The 27,337-nt window shown below is 29.2% G+C and overlaps 1 protein-coding gene across 1 annotated transcript; it reads right to left on the bottom strand.

The window, feature by feature from the left end:
- Nucleotides 1–8,375: 8,375 nt before the first annotated feature.
- LOC100205550 (U3 small nucleolar ribonucleoprotein protein MPP10) lies at nt 8,376–23,747 on the bottom strand. Its single transcript, XM_065816537.1, has 7 exons — nt 23,066–23,747; nt 11,508–11,733; nt 11,217–11,358; nt 10,787–10,854; nt 10,573–10,710; nt 9,599–9,709; nt 8,376–9,466 (listed from the first exon to the last, which is right to left on the bottom strand). The coding sequence occupies exons 1-7, from the start codon at nt 23,710–23,712 to the stop codon at nt 8,993–8,995; spliced, it is 1,806 nt and encodes a 601-aa protein (XP_065672609.1). The 5' UTR covers nt 23,713–23,747; the 3' UTR covers nt 8,376–8,992.
- Nucleotides 23,748–27,337: the final 3,590 nt, after the last annotated feature.

The raw sequence follows: 27,337 nt of genomic DNA, 5'->3' as shown, positions 1-27,337 counted from the left end.
AAATGCAAAATAACTTTATTGCAACCGTGGTACAGTGATTTGAATTCTTTCTTAAAACGAAGAGGTCTGAGGTTCGATGTTGGCTCTGACCAGATAAGCGACATTGGTAAAGGATGTATTAACTTCCTAGTTAAATTGCTCTTACATGGTGCTTTGTGATAAGACGTTTAGTTCTTCTTGGAGCACTTTAATAACCCCCAAAAAAGTCTTCGTTGGTGATTGTGGAATTTTGTGAGAACTTTTCAAGTTAAGTAGAAACTTTAAACTGTTAGCTTATTCTTCTGTAGATATAAGACAACTTTTTTTAGTATTTTTATTAATAACTATGATTTTAAATAAAGCGTCTTTGCTTCGTTGCTGCAATGACTTACTATTTTTTGATTATTACTAAAATCCCATTCTCCATCGTTTTTTGACATTTAACATATCTTTTTGTTTTTCAATATATTTATTGACATCTGATTCGCAAGTTAATGGGGTGCCTTGTAATTTCAAACAAGCTAAGATGTAATATCTCTTGGACGCCTTATGTAAAGCTCACAGTTCTTTTTTTGCTAACCCGCTCTGTCTCAGTTGTTTCTGTCACTGGTTCCAACTTTATTTTATTTTTTTAAATTTTTTAACAATGTGACACATTTCCCGAAATAATTAATTTACCTAAAACTTGATTTCACAATGGTTTAGATATTTAAGAAAATTACCGAGAGGAATTTTTGTAATCAACAGTATTTCCAAAGCCAATTGCATCGAGTGTCACGCTAACGTTCAAGTTAAATGTTATTTATAATTGTTTTAAAAATTGCAAAAACTTGATTAAAAACATAATACATCAGTTGTTGCATTATTGTACCTTTTTTCCAAACCCTTAATACTTTCTTATTTTCTGTTCAAGAAATATAGCTAAATTTTGCTAAACTATTTGCAAGAATGATAGAATCATCCAAGTTTTTGATGTGTATATATGAACTGCTTCTACAACTACTGAGCAATAAATTTTATTTAATGAAAATTACCAAAAATAATTTATTGTTAACTTTATTAAAGACATGTACAAACAAGGCCTTCGAGAGAGTCAGTGGCGCCCGGGTCAAAAATGAAGAGCGGTGCCTTTGATTCAAACCAAGAAATTAAAATTTAAAAAATTTAAAAGTTTAAAAGTTTTGTGAACGCAATAATTATTTATTTCTGATACAGCACATTGTATTTTTGCGTTACTATTATTCTCTGGATTGAAAAACGGTTCACAATTCAAAACTGACTTATGAATCAAAACATTAGTTTTAAACCTATTAAAAAATCAATCAACAAAACCTTCAAGAAAGGTAAATAAGACGCTTAAAAATGAATTTTTTGAGCTTTCCTGGCCGTCCAAATATTAATGAAATTGTCGTAGCTCACCATTTTAGCCAAAGTTTCTTCAATCAAAATAATTAAAATCAGTAACGCGATCGTCATTATCCAACCAGGCGAATGAAAACATTGCCAATCATTCTTCTTCTATCAAATCTTGAATCAATCTGCGGAATCAGACTATCTAAATTAACATTAAAAATGTTCACCTTAAATTCCTTTGTTTGACTGTAGTTGAAATGAGCTGTGATGCTCATCATAAAAGTGCTTTAGCTTACCCTTTCTATTAGTAGTGAGTTCTATTTTGAATCCTAGCGGTTTAGCTACAACTACAGCCTCGTAAAATTTACAACCAAGAGCCCTTAATCCGTTTAAAATTTTCCTGCAGCTGTCCAATCAAACGTAGCTCGTCATCAATAGTAATGGCTGCAGATTGTAGAAGACGACTAACGTCGTTAACAGTAGTAAGTATTTTGTACTGAATTGTAACTAGTAATACAAATTCAAAAGATGATAACCATTTTTTTAAGTCTCATATTGTGCTGAGCTGCTGACTTGTCAAATTCAAATTTTTTATGACGTGTTTAAGAGCTATCAACATTTCTCTCTGCCTCTAGGCAATTGGTTTGATCAAGTTGGTACGAGAGCTCCATCTTATCATAGAAAGTCTATGAAGTGAAATTCCAGTCCTTTCAGTGAGGATATTCTATCGGGCAAGACTTGCTCTAAAAAGTACATACTAAAGTTTGACATTTTCAAAGAATACTTCGAACTCAATGGCTGATTTAACTGCGTACACACCAGCCATATACAGAATGTGAGCGCTACATGGAACATACAGAGCTTCCAAATAAGTTTGCCTTATAAAGACTATAGCTTCCTTGTAAGTACCTGGCATATTGGATCCATTATTGTGTCCCTGACCGCGACATTTTTGAATATCCATACCTAGCCTTAAAATCACATAGTAATAAGCTTAGGTATATTGACTTCTTTCTTCATTTCAAAAGTTTCAACACACAAGTATCTTTGATTTTCCAGCAATTAATTTCTCTTTCATAAAAGAGAAAACGAATAACAAAAGATATCTGCTCAGTATGAGATAATTGGGGGTACCATTGACTATGATCCTGAAGTATATACCATCATAGACTTCTTCGACAGCTGCACTTTGGATGACACCATTATATTCTTTGATGAACTCATTTTGTGACGACAGAGAGATGTGATCGGCACTCATTCTGGAGCCTTCTTGTTGATGATGTCTTACATTTTCCAAGTGAGATGCAATGACGAGGTTGTGGCAATCAATAAGCTCCATACCGACAAAGAAGTTTCAATTTTCTTTGCCATTTACGTGTATTTTTTCACATGAAAACATAGGTGTATATAGTAATTATAATTAAATTACTACAATAATTATATAAATAATTAAAATTGATATTGAGAAAAATTTATCATGAGTTACCAAGAAAAGCTAAATTCCTAGAAGCCAGGTAAACAGTCATATCCAAAATTCCATATAGAACTGTTTACCATTTAGCTGTCTTAGAATTTATTCTCTTCTTGAGCCCTAAATATACCAGTGGAGCTGGTAAGACGAGTGTGTGTCTCTTTCTAATCCTTGTAGAACTTTTAGTGCAATGGATTGATGCTGCTATACACAATTTGTAAGTTTCCTCCATTGATTCCAAGCTCCTCTGTTCCAACAAAGAATCGACAGTTACCTACTTTTGAATACTGCTTTCGTGCTGGGGGCTCTTTAAAATAATTCCATCTTGATCTTTTTGACTCAAAACAGGAGGTCACAAAAAGGGATTAGCATTAATTATTACCAAGTTAGGTTGAACACCACATTCTCCACTGTTAGGTAAAGTTCATCCTTCTGACTCACTCGATGATTCACTTTGAAATTCATTTAGCTCAGCTTCAGAGGGAATTGTTTTTGCCCCCACTTATCCACAGTCCTTTGAACCACACATATTGAGTGCAGTAAATTACGCATATTGAGTTCAGCAAAGATGCAAAAACTCAAATATTTTTTTCTTTTTGGTTTACATTTGTTAGTCGTTGTAAAGCTTTAAATAATCAATAATAAAAAATAATAGTATAAACTTACAATGATAGAAAATATAACAAATATAAATAAGGTATCTGAAAGAAGATTGTAAGGATCTTGTCGTCATAACCTTAAATAAGCATTTAACAAAGATAAGATAAGAAAAAATTAATACAATTTTACAAAATTGCAAGGTAAATAATCTGTGTCTGAAGAAATATCAAGAGGATCTTCTCATCAGAATTTTGATCCAAGTATAAACCAACATATAAATTAAAAAGTTAAAAGTATAAGAAAAATAAATAAAATCAATAGGAGTAAACTTCTATAAACGTAAACATGTATATAAACAATAAAAAAATAGACCAAAATATATTTTTAACTTTTACTACTAATAATAACTCAATATATTATCTAATGAAAGAATGAGGTTTTTCAGTTTTTTTTTAAAAAGGCAAAAAGTAATAGGTACTTCAAAATTAAAGTTTGGCAAAACAATTTTATTCCAAAAGTGTGGCGCTCGAAAGGTAATACAAAATTGACTAAAGTTTTTTTTGACAAAAAGGTTCATTTAAAAAGTTATTATTTCTCAAAATATATTTACTGATTAGTTTTAATGAGAAAAGATCTTTGAAGACAGTTAGGGATAAGTTATTTATCCACATATGTACAAAACATAAAATATTAAATAGATTTAACTCGTATATGTTCAGAATTCTCATTTCAATAAAATAATGCTTCGAATGAGAGAAGCGATTTGCAAAATTGATTATACGGATTGCACGTTTCTAATGGAGCAAAGAACTTACTTTTTTCTGTACTTTCCCAAGCAATATTAGCATAATTTAAATAACTATGTATAAATGAATAATAAAGTTGGATTAAGACTTACTTATTGAAATAGATTCGTGATTCATATAGGATCCACATGTTTTTAGAAATTTTTGTGCATAATCATTATGGTGATTCCAAGTGATGTTTTCATCAAGATAAACACCTAAAAATTTTGTAATAAAATCTCTTTTTAATCTAAATACTATTTTTTTCGTAAAAAATAGTTTATAATTAATTATAATAATAGAAATTAAAATTTAAAATATTTTTTTCATGTGCGTTTTTATTCCGAATACTAAAGTTTCAATCTCAAATACAAAAACTAAGCAGATTTCACATTGTCAGCCATTAAAATCTTTTTTATTTATTGCAAAAAAAAAAAAAAAATCAACGGATTGATCAGCGCCATTTCAAATATTTTCTAGCGAAGTAATTAAAACAAGTTTTTACACAATATATTTCATAAGACTTAATGCTGTTTAAATGCAACTTTATTTTAATTCAAAGTTATCCAATCAAAATTTAAATTGCATAAGTTTTAACATAAAATTGCGTAACTTTATATGCGAAAAATACCACAATGTAACAAAATTTTTGTTTATGTTAATTTTTTAATGTTTCTATCATAATTTTGGTATGCTGATTTCAGTAGTACTATTGGTTTTGCTCTATCATCAAGATTTCCTGAGAAAAAGCATAAAGTATATTTCGGAGTTTTCGTATATGTGTAATGCATTTATAACATAATATATATATGCTGTTTTAACTCGTCCTCTCCGCTGAGCCACTGACAGTGGCTTGTGGATTTGTTTTTCTCTCTGGGGAGCCACTGTCAGCGACTTTGTATATTTTGTGTCTTTTTTCTATAATCCCACTCTTAATATTACTTTTCCTGATTCTAGTTTTTAGGTATTCAATTGTCACTTCCTTTGTTATTGTTTATGTTTATTAATGTTGATTTAAATCATTTTTTAAATAAATATAAGCACATTTTGGGTACGATTTTTTTACTAATTGCTACTGAGAGAATGAGTTAACTATATTTTTTTGTTTATTTTCAGTTTAACTAATTACAACTGTTTTACGAAGTGGTGAGTATGTCTAGTAGGACCCTGGAAGCTTTGTTCTGACTTACTCTGTTATGTTTGTGGTAACTATATTAGTCTAACACAAACTAAACATAAGATTGTCAGTGGTAAAAAATTCTTTACTGCATATCATGCTCATTTTGGCACGACTATGGGAGATGAGGACATATTGTGGGCACCACACTATACTTGTGGCAGCTGCAGATCAACTCTGGAAGGATAACTGCGTGGAATCCGAAAGTCAATGCACTTAGCAATTCCGAGAATATGGAGAGAATATGAAAAGCCGAAGGATAGGCTGACTCTAGTTTATCCAAGTATACCCTCTTTTATTGGACCAGTTCCACACAGTGATGAATGGAACCGAATGATTCACCTCATTTCCCTAACCAATAAAAACTAGATGACTTAACACGAGATTTAGGTCTCACTAAATCAAATGCAGAACTTCCAAAATCACGTTTGAAAGAATGGAATTTATTAGATCCAAGCTGCAGAACCTCGAAATACCGAAAAAGACATCAAAAACTTGCATCCTTTTATGTAGTATCAGAATCACTGTGCTACTGTCATGACATTCGTGATCTTTTCAATGACATTGGCATTGTTCACAATCCTGAGGATTGGAGGTTATTCATTCACAGTTCAACAAGAAATCTAAAAGCAGTTTTACTCCATAACGGAAACCAATTTCCTTTAATTCCAGTAGCTCATTCCGTTCATTTAAAGGAAGACTACAAGAACGCAAAGTTGTTGATTGAGAAAATCAACTATGACAGTTACAAATGAGATGTATGTGGAGACTTTAAAATGCTAGCGTTTCTTCTCGGTGTTCAAGGAGGATGCACAAATTACTCATGTTTTCTTTGTTTATGTGATAGCAGGGCTGCGGACCAACACTTCACGAGACGTGAGTAACCAGTGAGAGAACATTTAAAGCCTGGTTCGCACAATATTATTAATCAATCACTGATACCTGTTAAGAAGGTTTTCTTACTACCACCCCTTCACATTAAACAAGGTTTTGTCAAACAATTTGTCAAAGCATTAAACTCAGCTAGCACAGCGTTCCAGTATATTCGGCAGTTGTTTCCAAAGGTGTTTAATGCAAAAATGAGGTGTTCTCGCTGGTCCGAGAATAAAATTATGTTGGCATGTAAGGAGATGGAGGACAAAATGTCTGCTGTTAAAAAAGAAACATGGTTTGCGTTAAGACATATTGTTCATATTTTTTAGGCAACGAGAGTGATAACTACAAAAAGCTTATGGAAAACTTAATTGTACGGTACGCAGATATGAAATGCAGAATGTCAACAAAGCTGCATTACCTGCATTACCTGCATTTACACTTGGAATTTTTCATACCAAATTTGGGTAATGTGAGTGATGAGCGTGGAGAACGTTTTCATCAGGATATCCATGCAATTGAGAAAAGATACCAGGGCAGATGGGATGCAGCTATGATGGGTGACAACAACTAGTGTTTGATACGCGATGACAACAAAATTCATAAAAGAAAACCATGTTCTACTGTTTACTTCTAGTGTTTTTTGAGATTTTGAGAGACTATTACTTTAGAAAATCATGTAAAATTATGTAGTATATGTATGTAACGTGATGTAACATGACGTTTTGTAACATAACATAACATTTTTGAACTAGTAAATGCTATATATTGACTAAATCTCATTCAATATAATTAATATTAATTATATGTTTAATTGAATTTTTGATTTTATGATCAAACGGTTGATGCAATAAAAAAATTAATGTCATATTCAGACTCAGCATACACAAATTAAATAAGAGAAATCAAAAAATTTCAATGAACAGAGAAAAAATTGTTTTATGTTGCATTGTGCTATAGTTAAAACTATATTGATATATACTTGATTTAAGGTTAATATTTATGCAAGCTTTAACCTTTTTATTATATTGGAGATGTACAAAGTTTTTTTTAACTATCTTATTTTATTTTAACTTGTAAAACCCACATAGGGACTCTATAAAAAGGTTGTGACTTTAGCCATTCTTACCTGTTTTTTTATAAATCCACTTTTTTTGGATGTAAACGTTTTTTGTAATTAAATTTCTTCTTTTCTTTAAACAGCAAATATATATTTAAAGAAAAAAAACGATATAAATAAAATGCATTTAGTAAGGCAAAAATGAAATACGAGGAAAGACTGGAGATTCTTGGCCTCAGCCCATTATGTGAACGCAGACTTCGTGGAGATTTGATCCAGACTTATAAGTTATTAAATAAGATTGAAAATGTGGACTTTTTAAACGGTTTCAAGCCTAATGATTTTCAAATATCTAGAGGAAACGGTGTCAGGTTTAAACGCGAAAAAACAAAGTGCAACTTAAGACACTCATTCTTTACTAACAGAATAACAAAACCATGGAATAAACTACCTAAAGATGTAGTTAATGCAAAATCAGTAAACAGTTTTAAAGCACAATTAGACAATTGGCTCCTTTTAAATAAAATTAATACTGACATGGCTGTCTAAGTGTGTTATTAATACACACACTCGTCGTCTTCGGGCGGCTACAGCATCTACTACTACTACTACTACTAAATAAGAAGGTAAGTTGCCTCGGATAGAGATTTTTTATATCAACAGTTTTCTATTATTCTATATCAATAATTTATGATATACTATATCAATAATTTTGACGCTAACAGCGTTTTTCTACGACAAGAAATATTCCTGAGAATTTTAAGTAGGGGAGACCGGGGCTAGTTGGCTCGGTTTTTACTCTATGAGCTATTAGGTGCAAAATTAATAGAAATTTTTTTTTAATTAACTTTTATACGTGCAGTGTTGTCTTTTACCTCAGTAATATTTCAAAAAATTAATTAGATTTATTATTTTATAAACAGCAAATATATATTTAAAGAAAAAAAAAAAACGTTATAAATAAGAAGGTAAGTTGCCTCGGATAGAGATTTTTTATTATCAACAGTTTTCTATTATTCTATATCAATAATTTTGACGCTAACAGCGTTTTTCTACGACAAGAAATATTCCTGAGAATTTCAAGTATATATATTTTCTTTTTCACTAACGTTTTTCAATGTGAAATTTTGAGTTATTCACAGCGTAATACTTTCGTTATTTTATTTGCTACTATGGCAATATACTGCCATGAAATACCAAAATACAATAACTTGAAAAAAGTTTATACGTGCAGAGTTGTCTTTTACCTCAGTAATATTTCAAAAAATTGTACATATTTGTCCCAGATTACATGAAATCGTGCTGAGTAAATGTTAATTCAAAAAAACATTCAAAAACGATTTTTCAAGCGTGTTTTGAATTGCAGCAATATTTTAGGGTAGCCATGACAACAGTTTATTAGCAGCAATATGAAAACTTTTAAGTTCTATAAAACAGCTCTTTAAATTTTCATAAAATTGATTTATAAACCTAAAAACGTATACATAGTTTGAACTAAATATAGTTCTTCATGTCGAGCTTCCAGCAAACAGATCGGTGACTCGGTTAAACTCTATGAATGGACGATGCGAGAAAGTTTATTAGGTTCTCAGAATTATTTTAAAATAGATTCGAAAAATATTAGCTTAAAAATAATCAAATAAATAAGCTTTTAATATTTATACTTAAAACACAATAAAAATTTATATAAAAATTCAAAGTTTTAAGAATTGAACCCTCTTTTTTAACTTGCTCTGCGTAGTATTTGGTTTACGTTTAAATTTAGAAAGATCATCCTTTACTTCTGTCTGAAGTCTATTAAAGAAATCACTACTTGATTTGATACTTTTATCCGAATTTTTTTCGTTTACAATTGTGTTTCTTACGCCTTTCTTTAACTGAACAACTGCGGCTTTTTTCGAAGAATTTTTGTCAATTTTTCCTGACTGAACTTTTAACTTCTCTTTACGTTCTTTTTCTTTTACTGCAAATTTCTTCTTAATTTTTTTCTGACGTCTTTCGTGTTTACGATCTGTTTCGGATTTTTCGCCTTCGCCTTTTATATCGCGAGTCTTTTTGTCGAATATTTCCTCTGGTGCCAACTGTGATGCTTCACTCATAGTTATTGGTGTGACTTCTTCCATGCGCAAAGATGGTACATTTGTTATAATTTTAATTTCAGGAATCGGCTAAATTACAAATAATTATAACAAAAACTTTAAAATCTTTTTGAGTAAAACTATTTAAAGCAAAAAAAAAAAAGAGAAAGATTTCCTCATTCTTACTGGCTCGGAATAAAAAAGGGTTTTCCTCATACTTACTGGCTTGGGAGTAAAATGAAAGTTTGAAAGTGCATCTAATTGAGAAAATAACTTGTCCATCATGTTCTTTATAGTAACGTGTTCCTCGTTTTCTTTCTCTTCTTCGTTTTCCTTGATATAAAATCAGACATCTTTTGATACTTTTAATCATTATTTAATAAAAATATGAAAAATAGCTACTCTAGATGCGCCCACGTAATTAAAAAATAATGAAAAACCGATTAAATAAATATTATTACATAGTTTCATGTTTCTTTACAAATGCATGGATTTTTGCACAAATAGTGTTATGTGGTGCATAAAAATATTAAGTGCTAATCCATCAGACATAGTTTTATTATTTATTTATTTAAATTTTTACTTGGAAAATGTTTTGCAAAAAACTATTATACGCTGATCGTAAGAGTAAAAAAAAAAAAAAAAAAAAAAAAAAGAAACATTGATCTCTTTGGAAAAAAAAAAAAAGAGGAACATTGCAAAAAAAAATTTAAGGAACATTAAAAAAAAAAAAAAAGGACCGTTGCAAAAAAAAAAAAAAAAAAAACGAACATTGATCTATTTTGATCTAGTTTAATAAGAGAAATTTTATTCACATTTGAGCTGGGACGCTGCATATAAGAAAATATGTTGTTCCCAGGCTCCAATTACCAAGTTTCCTTACTAATTTTATTAAGTATAAATAACAAAAAAGTTATATATTTGCACCAGCAAAGTAATTAAAAATGACCAATGAATAGTTATAGTTAAACAAAATACAACTATATTAGAAAAGTACTACAAAAAAGCAACTTTAACAGAAATTTACTTCAAAGAGGATTAAAAAAAGATGAGGAAGAGCTTGCACCACAAATTTGATAAGTAATATATTTAATAATATATTTGAAAATAATAATATATTTGATAATAACTTAACTATGGATACTAGCTGGTCAATTAATTGAACAATAAAGTTTGTGTTTTCAAAATAAATTTACCTGAGCCTGTTTAAGATATTCTTTTTCATAGACTTCTGCAAGACTAATTTTACTTTTCTCCTGGTTAAGCTCTGGCGCTTTTTTGTATTCAAAAGGTTGAACAACAGGTTTTACTTTTCGTTTCACATCATCCCATGCCTTTTATAAAACTTTTTTTTTAATATATTGTTTTAAAATATTAAAAAAAAAAAAAAATTCAAAAATTTTGAAAAACCTCATCTTTGATTCGTTGCTTGATTACATCTTCTAAACACTCCGTTGTTTCTTCAGTTATAACAGGAGCTAATTATATACATATATATATATATATATATATATATATATATATATATATATATATATATATATATATATATATATATATATATATATATATATATATATATATATATATATATATATATATATACACACACACACACACACACACATACACACCAAATTGAATAGGTTTGCAATAGATAAATATTTAAATAATTACTAAATATTATTCAATATTTTGAATACAAATAATAATGAAAAAATAACATATATTAAAGAGTTTTAAATAAGTTTATAAGAGTCAGTAAAAGGTTTTACAAAGAATCATAAAATATTTAACTAAATTTTTTAAAAACAATAGCAAAATAATGAAAAAATTTCACCTCCAACTGATGTATGGTCAAATGTGACATGCTCTTCCAATAAACTATTTATAGGACGCTGTTTTGCAGATGCTTCACCTTGCAATTGCCATTCCTTCTTTTTCAAGTTTGACTCTTCTAAGCGTTTTATCTTTTCAGTAATCTGTAAAAAGAGTTTTTGAAAGAATAAAGATGATGATGATGATGATAATAAGGATGATGATATTGATGATAACAATGATGACTATGATGATGATGAAAAATAAATACTGAATAAGGTTTAAAACCACAACAGAAAATCAAGCAAATTACTGTGTTTTGATTTAGCTCAAATGAAGATTTAGGTTCCTCATTTTTATTGTTTTTTTCATCACTAGAAATATTATTTTCATCATTTTCAAATTCATCAAGCTGCTCAATTTCTTCCTCTAACTCATCTTCACCAACATCATCATCGCTCATTTCCTTAAACAAAACTTCCTTTTTCTTTTTTTTCTTTGACGGACCAAAGAAATCATCATACTTAGCTTCTTTCTCTCTGTTTAATATAAAAAATATTTACAAAGCATATAACAAAAAAATTTATATCTACCACTGTAATCAATATAAAATAATTCATTAAAATTAAACTTTACACTAGATTGAAAATCTAAGAGTATCACTGCGAATGTGTATATATACACTATGGGTATGACTAAAAAGCACATTTCATTTTTTCGGAAACAGCATAGCGGCAAAAGAAGAACTTTTACTTGTATTAACATAAAATAATAATACTTTTTTTCCAAATCAAAAAAAAAAACTCTCCCACCAGTGCAGATGAAAATTTGGTCCCAGCTGTCTAAAAATGCAAAAAATTCAAGTTTTCGCATTTATAGTAGGGGCAAAATTTCAAAAATACCATGAAGTTATTTTTGTAGCTTGATCTATCTACTTTTAGATCGTGTTTTGTTTTTTGGTAAAAATGATGGCTAGAGTTGATCTTAACCATTTGCAATCATGTGTATATTTGAGAGGTTGAGGGCTTTTTAATTTTTTTTTAATATACTTTAAATATAAAACATTTTGGTAATTGTACATTTTCTATTTAAAGAAAGACTATTTTATGGTTTTTATCCAAGATTTTTATCAGTTGTTTTAAATTTTAAACAATGATAAGCTACAACCATTAAGTTTGCTTCTCCGTCTTCTTTTGTTTTCTAAAATTTCTAAAAGACTAGAACTAGATGCACGTTCTGCACTGTAATGTAGAACAAAAAGACCAGTGAAAGTAAGTTTTAAAATCTTTTATAATCTGGAAATAAGTATATATTATATAGCGATATATACACATAGCACATAGCCACAATAAATTCCAGTTTGATAAACTAATTTTCAGCCATTCTGTCTAAAGTAATGTCATTTTTAACAAATCAAAGAAAAATCAGTTTTCAGGTCCAAAAAATCTTTAATTGTTATACAACTTGTATACTTCTCTGTTTGAGCTAATTCAAGAGCTAATTTATGTAATTACTTACAGATAATGAATAAAAATAGGAACAATATACTTTTTAAATTTGCTAAAAGGCTGGAAATACTGTCTATCTTATTATCTCCATTATCGCAAGTATCTTAACATTTCATTGTCTCCTCAAATTTTTTACTAACCAACCTTTGTTTGTTTCCTAATGGACTCTTATAACCTTTAAGTTTTTTTCTTACTTCACTATTTATTTTGCAAAATTATTTTCGCGGGACATTTTTTAAACATGCAATCCTTTCTGATCATTGAGAAAATTGACATCTTGCATCTACTTTTTAAAACTTGTATTTTATCTTTCAAGATGATGAATTTTTTTATTTTTCATTATATAAATCTTCCTCTTTTAAAAACACATTTTTGCATTTATGGTTTTGTGTTTGTTTAAATTCTTTCTATTCCTTTTTAAGCCAAAATTCTTGTCTCTAAATGGCATATCAAAAGTAAAAGAACTCATCAAAGATATTGTAAGAAAAAACATTTTATATGGATATTTTTATCATAAAAACATATTACTATATTAAGTCAATCTAAATTTGGACTGAATTGAAAATTTATAAGCATTTTACTATAATATAGTAAATATCTGATATGTTAGTCAGTATTTTCTTCGCCTAATAAAGGGCGCATAGTAAATTTTTTTACCATGAGACAACCTCCTATTTCAATACATTAGGCCATAAAAAAATAAACATGAAGCTATACTGATTGTAGGAATGTTTGCAAAATTAACACTTAGGATAACCTCTGTAATACAGTTTTCTTAATAAGCAAGTGTTATTGGTTATGTATTAAGTGTAAAGTGTTATATATAATTTCAATTCTTTTTCTAACATGAAATTCTTTAGAATGAAATATTTTGTTTTAACAATTGCTTGTTGACATTTTTTTTATTTACAAAAAAAATTAAAAAAATTTCACAAAATTCCCTTTTGACTCCTCCCCCTCCTCCCACTCTCAACAACCCATTGAAACGATTAGAAACAAAAGAAGACGGAGAAGCAAACTTAATGGTTGTAGCTTATATTATTTATAGCTTATTATCATTGTTTAAAATTTAAAACAAATGATAAAAAATCTGATAAAAATCTGATAAAAACCATAAAATAGTCTTTCTTTAAATAAAAAATGTACAATTACAAAATTGTTTTATATTTAAAGTACATTAAAAAAAAAATTAAAGCCCCCAGCCTCTCAAACATACACATGATTGCAAATGGTCAAGATCAACTCTTGCCATCATTTTTATTAAAAAACAAAACATAATCTTAAAGTAGATAGATCAAGCTACAAAAATAACTCTAATGGTATTTTTGAAATTTTGTTAAGTGACCCTGCCCCTACTATAAATGCAAAAACTTAAATTTTTTGCATTTGTTAGACAGCTGGGACCAAATTTTCATCTGCACTGGTGGGAGAGTTTTTTTTTAATTTTGAAAAAAGTATTATTATTTTAAGTTAATACAAGTAAAAGTTCTTCTTTTGCCGCTATGCCGTTTCCGAAAAAATGAAATGTGCTTTTTAGTCATACCCCTAATATACACATTAGGATGAGTCATAACCATACTTGTTTTTAAAATTTTAAAAAAATTATGTTAAAATGTTAAGAGACAAGCATCACTGATGGTGGTTATGAATTGCTATAATAAACTATATAAACTATATAAAAAAATTTTTTAACACACTTACACAACCTTTAGGGGTTGCATTATATACTATTTTCAAAAAAAGTTAAAATTTAGTTTTTAATTATTTAAATTCAAATCTTTTAACAATTTTATTTAATTCATGTAATGGTGATCTTTAAGTTTTTAGTTATAGATTTTTTTATTTTTATAATTTTAATATAGGATGTTATGTTCTATATTAATCTGAACAATATCACCTTGCTATAACAAAATTTATGTTGATTTGAAACAATTTGTAGTTAAACTTTAATATTATCTTTTCTAATGCGTTTTAGTCAAAATTTGTTATATACTTTATAATATATATGTATATATTTCATTTTTTAGTAATTAAAAATTAATTAACTTATTATATCATGGCAGCATTTCAAACTTGCAGTAATACTGACAACATTTGGGTATGGTTCTAAATTTCCAACAGTAATGATTCCTACAAAAAGAGATGCTGCAAAATATCGCTTTATGTACACAGAAATGATTATCAATTAGTTTATACAGAAATTGAAAATATATTTTGAATATAATTTGAATATATTTTGAAATATAATTGAAATAAGTTCAGTTTTCCCACAGTTGAAACAGAAGGAATTCTCTTAAAGGTATGTAGATTATTGGAAAAAGCATTTTAAATAAAAATTCAATTTTAATAAGACTTACAAAAAATGATAATTTTTATGCCAAATTGAAAGCTTTTGACAAAATGTTTGATTTATGTTTGTTTTCATTGCTATGATACAGGAATAGCAAGAGAGAAATGCAGATGTACTTTTAAAATGCCAATGAAAGAATCAGATACGTTAGTTGGTTAAAAAGAAAGGCAGTTGTTTGGACAAAAGCAAAAAACTTGGACCCATTAATCATACCTACACATTCAAAATAACTCAAAAATACTTCAAAAAAACTGAAACACACACAAAAAAAACTGCAACAAGGCAGTAGCAGTTAAATATACATAAAAATGTTGAGAAAGAAATGGGGCGCATTACAAATGCTAACTTGTATGAATCTGAGGAAAATACTGAATTAGATCAGCGGTTCCCAAGCTGTCATTTGCAATCTGAATAAGGGCTGCCTGACAACTGCCATGATCCATCTTTAGAACTTCTGAAAATAACTTTTTTTGCTGGTCAGTGGTTTCTTTATATCATTTTAAATTTAATCAATACTCCTACTTTGATTACAGTTATTACTGATTTATAATTTTAAAACCTCAATTTTAAAATCAATAGCCTCAATTGTGTGTGACTCTCAATTGTATAATGTACATTACACAATGCACAATTAAAATATTGTTAGGTTTACAATATTTCAAGGGAACAGTGTACTTTGTACAATTAGGAGTCTTTAATGTTGAGGTTTTATAAAATGCTTACAATGGTAATATTTTATACATTTGCAAATGTTAAACAAAACATATCACAAATTGCTTTGTATATAAATTATTATTTAAAAAAAAATGGTGCCTATAAATAAAATTAGATATTTAAAAGTCAAAAAACAATATAGCTGCAAAAATGCAGTGATTTTGAGATGTTGAAAAAAAAAAGGACCACAAATATTTTGAAGAGATTGATCAAAACAAGTCAGGTGGTAGTGATGGTTTTTTATGTTTAATATTTTTGGATACTTTGGTCATGCTTTAAGTTAAAAAGAAATTGCCTTAATCATAGACAGACCATGGCATCCCAGACACCTTAAATCTGCTAATTAACCTAAGGTCATAACTTAGCACTCCTTATGTAACTTGACAATGCACATTAAAAGCACTAACAGGTAAACTATCCACGCACAATATGGCATTGTTAATCCTCTCATATTTTACTACTATTGATGGCATCAGCAGAACCATACTATTATAAGTAGATAACAGAAAGAGTTGCAAGGCTGGTCAACACAGTTATCTAGCTCACCCTTAAAATATATGCCAAGGAGGCCAATAAGACTGTTAACTATATCCAGCTACAAGACATTAGCTGGATGCAGTCAACAACTGCCCAAGATTATTATTTTAATCAGCAGCATCTGTAGCCTTTACTGAACCAAGAGCCCTAAGGTTTTTATTCTTTATATTTTAAGAGATTATTTTCCAAGTCTTTCCTAAAAAAAGCAAACCTTGAAAGGAGGTCATGGAGCAGGAGTTTTACCAGTAGCAGGGTAATCATAATAATTCAGAACCTGACCTGACCTGGAGTAAAAAGAAGTTACTTTTGTAAGCATTAATTTAAAAAATGGGATAGTTTGTAAATTCACTAAGAAAACATTATATATAGAGGAATACTAGAAATTAAGGTGTTTTATAGAAGGCCTCCAAGGCAAAAACTTGAAGGGTAAACAGATTTTATCTGTTGACCAGCCTCACAACCCTTCTTTATCTATTAGGCTGGTGCAGATGTATTTTGAATGCATTGTTTCCAGTTTAGGATGTTGAATACTGAATCTTCTTGACTCAATGCATTGGTTTTGCCTGTGTCTCTGTTTTTATGACTAGGCAACTCATTCTATTATCTCCTAATGAGGGTACAGCTCTAGCACTCAGTTTTAAGGTTCTGAGGCTGGCTGGTAGTCAAGTTACCCGAGCTCTGTGTTAGCTCTAAGAGGAGCTGATTCCATCAACAGTTGAAAAGTATCAAAGTAATAACAGAGTAACAACAACAAAGTATTAAAAGCTGAAAAATATCAAAGTATTACCAGTGCCATATTGCACATGGATGGTGTCCCTGTTTGTACTTTTGGTGTGCATCATCAAGGCCACATTTGGAGCACTTTGTTATGGCTTAGGATTTATTTATAGTAAATAGGCAATTGCTTGGGCTACTAAATAGTGTACTGAGTACTGTCTATGCTTTGAGTCAAGTTCTTTAACAAATTTAAAAATGACTTACCAAAAACTATAAAACAAAAAATACCAAAAACTATAAAACACAAAAAACCATCGTCATCACCGAATTCTCTAAATCTATCATTCAATAATATTCGTGGTCTTTAAAGTAACTTTTCTTCTGTTGAGTCTTATCTCTTCCAAAGTTCACCAGACCTATTTGCTTTTTGTGAGACTAGTTTGAGTTCAACTGTTTCATCTTGTGATCTTAGTGTTAATGGTTATCTTTCTTTAATTTGTAAAGACTCCAATAGTCACAAGCTTGGCCTGGGCATTTACATTCATAAGAATTCACCCATTTGTTGTGAAACTAGGTTTGAACCCACAGACTATTTTTTTATGTGCTTTTGTTTAGCAACACTTCACTTTATCGTCTTTCTCTTTGTTTTATATTGCTCTCCTTCATCTCAAGACTGCACTCTTTTTGATGTTATTTCTGAACAAATTGATCAAGCCCTCTTTTATTATCCATCAGCCAATTGTTGTTGTTGGTGACTTTAATGCTCATTACACTGAATGGCTTGGCTCTAGTGTCAGTGACTCTGCAGGCATTAAAGCCCACAGATTTTGCCTTTCTCAATCCCTAACTCAAATAGTCAACTTTCCAACTCGCATTCCAGAAAACCAAAATCATTTAACTTATCACTTGACTTATATCTTGTTTCTGATCCTAGTCAGTGCTCTGTTTCTCCACATTCACCCTTAAGTGCTTTCTCTCTTAAACTATTATCTCATTCTTCTTTATCATTTGAATCCCCTTATCATCGTACCTCTTACAACTACTTTAAAGCTGACTGGGACTCTTTCCGTAATTTTCTTTGTGATGGCCCTTGGGTAGAAATCTTTTATCTTCCTGCTGACAAATGTGCTTTTTCATAACTTTGTGGATTCAGGCTAGCATGGAATTTTTTATTGCGGCATCTGTTATCCCTACTTTCAAAAAATCTGGAGAGCAATCTGATTCGTCTAACTACCGTCCCATTAGTCTTCTTCCTATCATAAGCAAGGTTTTTGAATCTTTAATTAACAAACACTTAATTTCTTATCTTGAATCTAATAACTTACTTTCTGATCATCAATATGGATTTTGATCTTCTCATTCTACAGCTGATTTGCTAACAGTAATAACCGATAGGTTTTATCGTGCATTAGATAAAGGTGGAGAGGTTAATGCCATCGCTCTTGACATTTCCAAAGCTTTTGATAAAGTTTGGTATGCTGGTCTTTTCCATATGTTGTCTTCTTACGGTGTATCTGGTAACATCTTTAAGATTATTGAATCCTTACTTTCCAATTGTAGTATAAAAGTTGTCCTCGATGGACAGCACTCTTCTTCATATTCTGTAACTTCAGGGGTTCCTCAATTTCAGTTCTCTGTAACTTCAGGGGTTCCTTAATTTAAAGATTCAATCCTTGGCCCAATGCTCTTTTTAATTTATATTAACAATCTTCCAGATATTATCACATCTAAGGCAACATTGTTTGCTAATGATACTACCATTCATTCTTGTCATTATAAGAAGCCAACACTCTCTGATTGCTTGGAGGGGGCATTTGAGCTTGAAAAGGATCTCACTTCTGTGACAGCATGGGACTCATGCTGTCACAGAGGTGAGATCTTTATGTAATATCTGGTGAACTTTAATTCAGATACAACTCAATATTTTTCAGACAATCATTATGGGAATAATTTAGATCTTCCCTTCATCTTCTATGATCAACTCTTACTACTGATCTTTCTTAGAAACCACATATCAAATCCGTTGCAAAATAAGCATCTGCTAAGGTTGCATCTCTTTATGGAGTTTGACACTCTCTTACTCCATATTCTATTCTCTATCTATACACATCTCAAAACCGGCCTTGTATGGAATACTGTTGCTATATCATGGGTAAGAATTCTCATTTCCTGTAAATTTAGCATCCCGCGATTCCCGGTATGTAACTTATTTATCCCGAGGTTTCCAGGCATTATTTTTAATAAAAAAACAAGTGGTTTTTGACAAATTTATCTTAGCACACTGATCTATATTACTATTTAAAATAAAATATTGTTTTAAAAATTATAAGCAATCAATTGATTTGTCACTTAATCATGAACAAATTTTTCCCATAAATAGACCCGCGGCAGAAAAAGCTCTTTCTGATTCAATTTATGTCGGCTTGATGGTCATTAATGTGGAATATACTCTTTCTAAACTTTTGCTACGTTTTCCAGTTGCCTCAAAAAGTTTGATTTCTTTTGTGAGATTTTTTAAATTGCTAATGTCTTCTAGAGCTGCTTTTTCTAATTGTTTGACATTACAAATAGTCGCATCCAATTTTTGTTTAAGTGTCAAAATACTTTTGCCTAATAAATTTGGAGCAACAGGTTGAGATATTGACGGGTTAGAAACCATGCTCTCATTATCACGACTCACTTCAACTATTTCATTATTTGATGAACTAGTGCTAGCATCCTCTATGTACAACCTGGTATAAATTTTTTTTGCTGTTGCTTTTAATGCATGTTTGGACGGTAAGAGTAGTTTGGAGTTGATATTTGATTCCTGATTATAACTAATTGGGTTGTTTGAAAATTTTAGCAGTCCAATTAAATTGGTATTTCTGCATTCTTCAATTCTCTGCTGCACAGATTGAAGCAGTTTATGAGCTATCAAATTTTTTCTCCGCCAAATCATCCAAGATGAATATCATTACACCTTCTGGGTCAAGTAGAGTAGCATTATTTCTATCAAGTCTTTCTATTCCAACTTATCAGTTGCAGAGAAATTGTTATGGCGTTCATAATTGCATATTCATCTTTGGAGATATTCAGAACCTCTTTTAAATCAATCATTGCTTTTAGTATACATGTTTTTACTTTAAGAAATCTTTCTAGCATTACAACAAGACTATTCCACCTTGTTTTGTCATCTAATATCAGCTTGAGTTCTTTATAAAACATAGATTTTATGAGGATTTGTAAAACATCATTTTTAAGAGATGATTTGCGGAACATTCGAACCACTTTTCGATCCTTCTGAATTTTTAAGGCTATATTTACGCTTTTTTGTAAATCATCAATAAACGTAATGCCTGTTGAGCTGTATGACTCATCAGCCAAATACATAATCAAAATCATCGTAATTACTCAAACTTTCATTGTTTGTTTACCTAAATCATATTGTTTTTTAATCATACTCATAACATAAGATGGATTTTTTGGTAATAACATGTCTTTTTGAGACAATGATTTTCTAATAAATTCACTTTTTGTTATGGCATTTACTGAGAAGCCATCCACTGTTGCTAGCTTTGACACAATTTGCTCGATGGCCTGCTGTTTAACAAACAATGTGATTTTCTTTTGCACAACTTTAATTTCCGAACCAGCATCTTCATGTTGACGCTTCATATTTAAATCCAAATCTTTATGTGCGTTTTTTAAATGACGAAGGAGCCCACTTGTCGAAAATCCTTCGCATAATCTTTACATTGCACTTTTTGCAAATTGCAGATTCGCCAGATTTTTCTTTACAAAAATACTGCCATGCTTTCGATCCATTTACAACTGACATGGTATAACTAAATTGAATCGTAAAACAACTAAAGGTAAAGTTATAAATATTTCTTACATATGTATGATATCTTACATATCACTTTATATGTCTTTGTTTGCCGTTTTTTAAATAAAAAAATTGTTAAATATTTCAATACAGAAAAAGTTTAACTTTTCAATAATTTAGAAGTTTAAAAATCAAACATACTGTTTTCGTCGCTAGAAATCTTTTTTATATTTCACTCATATTTTATAATAACGAGAAAAAAGAAAACATTCCTTGAATTAGATAGATTAAGATAGTTTCAATAACATTTCTTGTTGTGCTAGGTTTTAATATAAGATATGAACACATAAAAATGCAACTAAATGCAATAATATTTTTCTTATTTTTGGTCGAATTAGTTCAAACAGTTATCATATGTAAAATTATGTTCCGGGATATAACAGTGATATCCCAGGAAATCCTGTTGCCACTTTTATCCCCGTTTGAGAAACCCTAATCTGGGGCAGATCTTTTAAAGATGTCCTTTCTCTTTAAGACAAGGTGCAAAAACGCATTGTAAACATAGTTGGACCTGCTCTTGCAGCCAACCTCAAACCATTTTCACATCGTAGTAATGTTACTTCTCTTTATATTTTTTACAAATACTATAATGGACACTGCTCTAAAGAGCTAGCGTTTCTTGTGCCATCTATTAAAATTTATTCTCGTGTTACTTGTCATTCAATTAAGTCTCATCTTTTTTCTGTGACTGTTCCTAAGTGCTCCAAAAACTCTTATTTGTCTAGTTTTTTTCCTAGAACATCAGCTCTTTGGAATTCACTTCCTTCATCTTGCTTTCCTAATTCATATAATTTGCAATCTTTAAAGTCGTCTGTCAACCGTTATCTTGCTCTACAATCTTCATCTTTTCTCTTCCAGTAACTTCCAACTCTAATAGAGGTTGCTTGCAGGCTTGTTGGAAGCAAAGATGTTTAAAAAAAAAGTCATATATTTGTAGTCACTAGTTAGAACTGAGCTTACACTACACCAGATATTTAAACATACATCTAATAACATACAGGTGAGGAAACGCTGCACAGAGATTCAGAGTTTAGAACACAAACATGCATATATAGTAATTGAAAAGATACCTCCAACTTTATAACAGACAAAAATAGATACCACAAGAGGTTATTTTGCAGTTAGGCGGCATAAAAAAAACTGTTTTTTAATTTTTTATGCTCTTGTATGTAGAGACATCTTTTAATGTTTTTTATAAAATAAAGTAGATAAAGTTTTAAATATTTATAAAAAGTAAAGTATTTATTTTAATTTGAACTTTATATTTATTTGATATTTAGTTTTTTTTTTATAAGTTTTTTATTAATTTTAAATATTTTATTTTTATTAATTTTTTATATTGTATTTTTATATTTTAAATTATCACTAAATTTATATATTAAACTTTATATCGAATTTTATAATTAAATTTATAATTCATTTTTATATTTAAAATTACTTATTTTAAAACAAAGTAAGAAGCAAGCTGAAAATAAACAAAACTGATTAAAGGTATTTTAATCAGTTTATTTATTCTTAAATGTAAGTTTATGTTTCTTTCGAATATTTCTTCAAGTTCTATTTTTAATTACTTTAAGAAATAGGTTTACTAAATAATTACTTTTATTTACTTTGTTTTCAATTTTATAGATTAGATAATACTATTAATATAAAATTCACTTCTTTTAGCCTTAGCTAAGAAATGGAATCCTACAAGGCAACAAGAAATGCAATAGGTTATAATGGATTACATGGTATCAGTAGTAGAGTAACCTTAATGATTATAGGTCTGCCTGACATAAACTAATTTTTTATTTATGCTAACTCAACATTTAAATAAGCCCTATAACTTATATAAAAATGAGCAAAATCCAAATTATAGGGTGACATGTGTTGATGATTTAATACAGAGTAAGTGATTTGCTTAAACTTTTTTTTGTTAGATTTTTAATGTTTTCTTATGTTATTTTACTTACTTATAGTACTTACGATTTTTGTCAAAAAATCATCAGTTTTTCCAGCGCAAAAAAATCAATAACTTTCGATCCACTTAACTTCTAAAGTTGAAAGACCCCTTATTTTTTAGCTCTATACAGCCATGTTAATTATAAATAAAAATGTCAACAAAAAAAAAATCCTGGCTAATAGACCCAGCAAATTGACCCAGCAATTAATAATATTATTATAAACTTATATACCTTTTTTCTAAATCTTCATTGTCACCGAGTTCATTAAAAAAATCTATATCATCTTCACTGTTACTTTTAGCTTGCCCACCATTTAGTTGCTCTTCAATTTGATCTTGTGCATCTAAAAACTCTTCCATTTCACCCATTTTAAAAAAATCATCATCAACAACCGTTGACTTATAAACTTTTATTGGATTGCTAAAATTGTCTTTATCTTCGTTTTCACTGCTATCTGGTTCTAGATCTTCGCTTTCAACATCTTCTGAATTAGAATTCACCTCTGCCTCAAAGTCATTTTTAGATTTATTATTAGTTTTTTGAAACGTAATAAATTTTTTTGATGAGTTAAGCTTTGAGATTTCATTTAACTGGTTTATTGCTTTACGATTTTGGTTTATACTGTAGTTATTACAAATTTGAATTTGCTGCCAAATCTGTTCATTATCAAAACCATCTACTAAAAGTTCTTTTAAGGAATTATTATTTGTAGTACTGACGTTAAAACTATTCATATAATCGTATAGTTCCTTTGATAAATTAATAAAATCGCTGCATAAATTTATTTGGGGAGTAAGAAATATATCTGGTTCAGAGGTCAATTTGTTAAATATTTGGTATGATGATTCCAACGTGTCACAAGGTGCTTCAGTCACCATTTTCAAATTTTAAGAGTCTTCATCAAGTCCGAAAAAAAAACGAACTTTTTAATTTTACGGGTTTTTTTTGTAGACGCTGTCGTGACAATTCTACTGCATCAAGTGAAAATATAAGCAAGCAACCCAATAAACCTTTTTTGCGAAGGTGTGCCTTTGGTCACGTACTACTATCTGTAAAAATTATAGTAATTTTATGGTTGTAAATTTATAAATGTAAAGCTTATATATATGGTAGAGTTCCATCGCTATGTCAAAATAAAATCAGTCGCAGTCCCGACGGCCACAAAAAATGTAACAGAACCTGTTTAAGTAATTTTGTTTTTTTGTAAAATACTTTCAAGAAATTAAAAATAGGTTGTTTTTTAATTATTAAATTTTAGAGCAAATATTTTGTAATTATAATATAACTATTTTTCATTTTTTGTTCATGTTTACATAAAAAGGGTAGCAAACGAAAAGTCGCGGTCGTGACATCGCGACTTTTTGTTAGCTATTGCGACAAAATATTGTACTATCAGCAAGCATTACATTTTAAGTACTTTTAAAGTATTATTTAGCAATGCCAAAGTTTTTAAATATATAAAAAAAACACTTTACACAAAGTATTTAGTTATCCTTAGGAAAATAATAAAAAATAAAAAGCACATCATTGAGTTTTTAATGAAAATTCGTTGCAAATCACTTTATTAAATTGCAATATTAAAGAAATATTCAAAAAAATTGTTCTTTAATATATTTACCTTAGCACATCAATATATTAAAGAACGACTGTTTGTTTGTTGTGTTTGCTTTCTGATAATGATGATATTCTTTTCACGCTAAATGTATCATTAACTCCACAGAATTAGTAAAGTTGTGAGTCTTCAACCTGCTAATAAAATGATATCACTTAGCTAACTATAATGTTGATCAATTTCATCTTCAATAAAATATATTAAATTTACCGTTGAATCTTTACATATAGCTTCTGATATCTATGCATCCTTCGTTTTGCACCTCGGATGATGGTAACATTCGGTTGAAAGGACAGTTGGCATAAAAACTACACGAGAATAAGAGACAATCTGGATTGAGAAGGGCTGCAAAGAATCCATTTGTTTACCCAGTTTGTGTTATAAGGTTCTGAAGTTAAAGCAATGTATTTAAAATAAGGTTTTGAAGTTAAAGCAATGTATTTATTAATAAATTTTCACGATTTAGACAAAAGTAGGAATTAAGAGGCGTCTACGTCTATTTGGGTATTTGAGCCAAACAAAGTGCGCAAAATTTAAAAAATTTTATTTCGTTACCAAATTCTTCTGCGAACAGGACAGAGCGTTCTCTTAATTTAGTAACAAGTAACTATTTTGTAATTTTTCACGATCAATTTTCAGAAAGTCTTTCATACTTGGAGTCCATCGATATATTTCCTTGCAGTTGTAAAACTCTAGTAGGGTAGACAGGCGCACGTTCGCCCGCTTTTATTTCTGTGATGTTTAACTTTTTTTTTTAACGCGTTTTTTTTACAATCAGTAAAATTAAAAAACAAACAAACAAATTATATAGTGAAATTGAAATTTCTTATCTGCATATACTTATAAAATTGAACGGGCAGTTAATAGAAATAAAGGATATGCTTACGGTAACGTTTAATGAATATAAAAAAGAAATGAAGTACTGCTGAAACAACAGGAGAAAATTTTTGTTGGTATCGTAAGTGCAACTTTAAAAATATTCAATGCACGTTTGGATGCTGTTGAAAATAAAACATTAAATAGCCATTCAAAAATAAAATAATAGAAAAAGACATAATAGAGACAAAAATCAAATGCGCTAAAGATACCAATGAAAAAGAGAGTGAAAACATGATAAAAATAATCAGCGAAAAGTCCAGAGTAGCTGAAGATAGGTCAAGACGAAACAATCTAAGAATTGACAGCATACCTGAAAGAAAAAATGAAACATGGAAAGAAACAGAAGAAAAGATCTTGAAATTCTTATATGTAAAGTTGGCCGTTGAAGGAAGTGAGATCGAAAGGGCACATCGTATAGGAGTAAAAAAAGAAGAGCGATCTAGAACAATCGTAATGAAGCTACTTAGGTACAAGGATAAATCTAAAATTCATCTGTGCTATATATACATCTGTATAAATGTAAACACCATACGCCTAAAAAAACAAGATGCCTAGATTTTACAAAATAGATATATTTAAATTGACATAAAACTCCAAAAAACAAGAATTAGTGCAATTTAGTTTACTTGTTTTGCAAACAAGTTCAGCTCGGCCTAAATTACCAATCCCCTCACCTCTCCCCTATCCAATGGATTAATCTAAACATTGATAAATAATAAAAACTGGTAGCATAATAATAAAAAAAATATATTTTCAAGCAAAAAATATTTCACTTGTCCTGCAAATATCATACAACTCTTTCAAACCACTTTCAAGGTTCTTCAAACATACACCACATAAAGTGTCATAAATGTATTTGCGAAATTTTCACCTCATTAAATGGAGAGTTAAGATTTTTTCCTTAAAATAAAAAATCTTTGTTGTGTTTATGAACTGATCCCAAATAATTAAAAGTTTTGCAATAAAAAATAACAACTTAATAAATTTTTCCAACACAAATGCAATATACAAAACTAGAAAAGACATGTTATAATAAATTATGAATAAAATAGACATTAATAATAATGTCTATTTCATTCATATATGAGAAAAATAATTTATTGTAAAGTAAAAAAAGTTATTTTTGCTTATATTAACATCAACTAAATATAAAAAAAAAAATTAAATATAAATAATTGTCAATTAATAATAAGTTTTTTGTATAATTTTGCATAAATAATTTATAAAAATTTAGTGATATATGAAAATAATTGTAAAATCAAATATCAAATACCCCCTGGCCCATTTTCAGAAAATACTGAGGCAATAATAACACCAAATATTTTTTTACTCTGTTAATTCTAGGTCGCCTTTTTTTTGTAATATTAGGCACTTGTAATTTTCTCAATTAAATTTGGGCATAGACATTTAATCCATAATAGAAAGTACTTACCAGTAAGAACATTTTTAAAATGTCAGGATAAGAAAAAAAAATGTATACAATGACAAATTGAGGCCTATTTTGACACCGTTATTGCAATTTTGTCGCCCACAAAAATTTGTTAAAGTTGTTTAAAACTGATTTTATAATTAAAATTTGTTGAAACTATAAAACTTAAATTTAAATGATATAAATTGTTCCTACAAATATTTTTGCAAACAACTTTTTTAATTAACTTTTTGAACAAAAAGACAGTCTTTTAAAAATAAGATATTTTAGATAATGATTAAGATAAATTGAACCGATGTCCCAAAATAACAGCTGGATGTCACTAACAAACATTGTGAAATTTACCTTCACACAATTGTAATGCATAGTAGCATTCATAAACACCACAGTTGTAACTGTCTTTTTGTAAACAATGGCTTTGTGCTGAAAACTCTTGGGTTTAATATGTTAAATTTATGCTTAAAAATGTCTTTTACAACTGCAATTGACTTTTCATGTGAAACATTATTTGATAAAATATAAAGAATCAACAAGAATATAAAGAATCAATAAGAATTATTTCTTCTGCTTTTACTTTCAGATA

The sequence above is a fragment of the Hydra vulgaris genome, chromosome 13 (assembly GCF_038396675.1).
Source record: "Hydra vulgaris chromosome 13, alternate assembly HydraT2T_AEP".
Classification (NCBI taxonomy): Eukaryota; Metazoa; Cnidaria; class Hydrozoa; order Anthoathecata; family Hydridae; genus Hydra; species Hydra vulgaris.
Note: the sequence above shows the minus strand (reverse complement) of the source record. Positions and strands in the feature narration are given on the sequence as shown.

What these genes read in the sequence shown, in the direction of transcription:
- LOC100205550 (XM_065816537.1), bottom strand. Translation starts at nt 23,712, where the DNA reads ATGGTGACTGAAGCACCTTGTGACACGTTGGAATCATCATACCAAATA. An exon ending in AGCAACGAATCAAAGATGAG is followed by an intron (nt 10,711 to 10,786) that starts GTTTTTCAAAAT and finishes GTTTTATAAAAG; the next exon opens with GCATGGGATGATGTGAAACG. An exon ending in TTCATTTTACTCCCAAGCCA is followed by an intron (nt 9,467 to 9,598) that starts GTAAGTATGAGG and finishes TTTGTAATTTAG; the next exon opens with CCGATTCCTGAAATTAAAAT.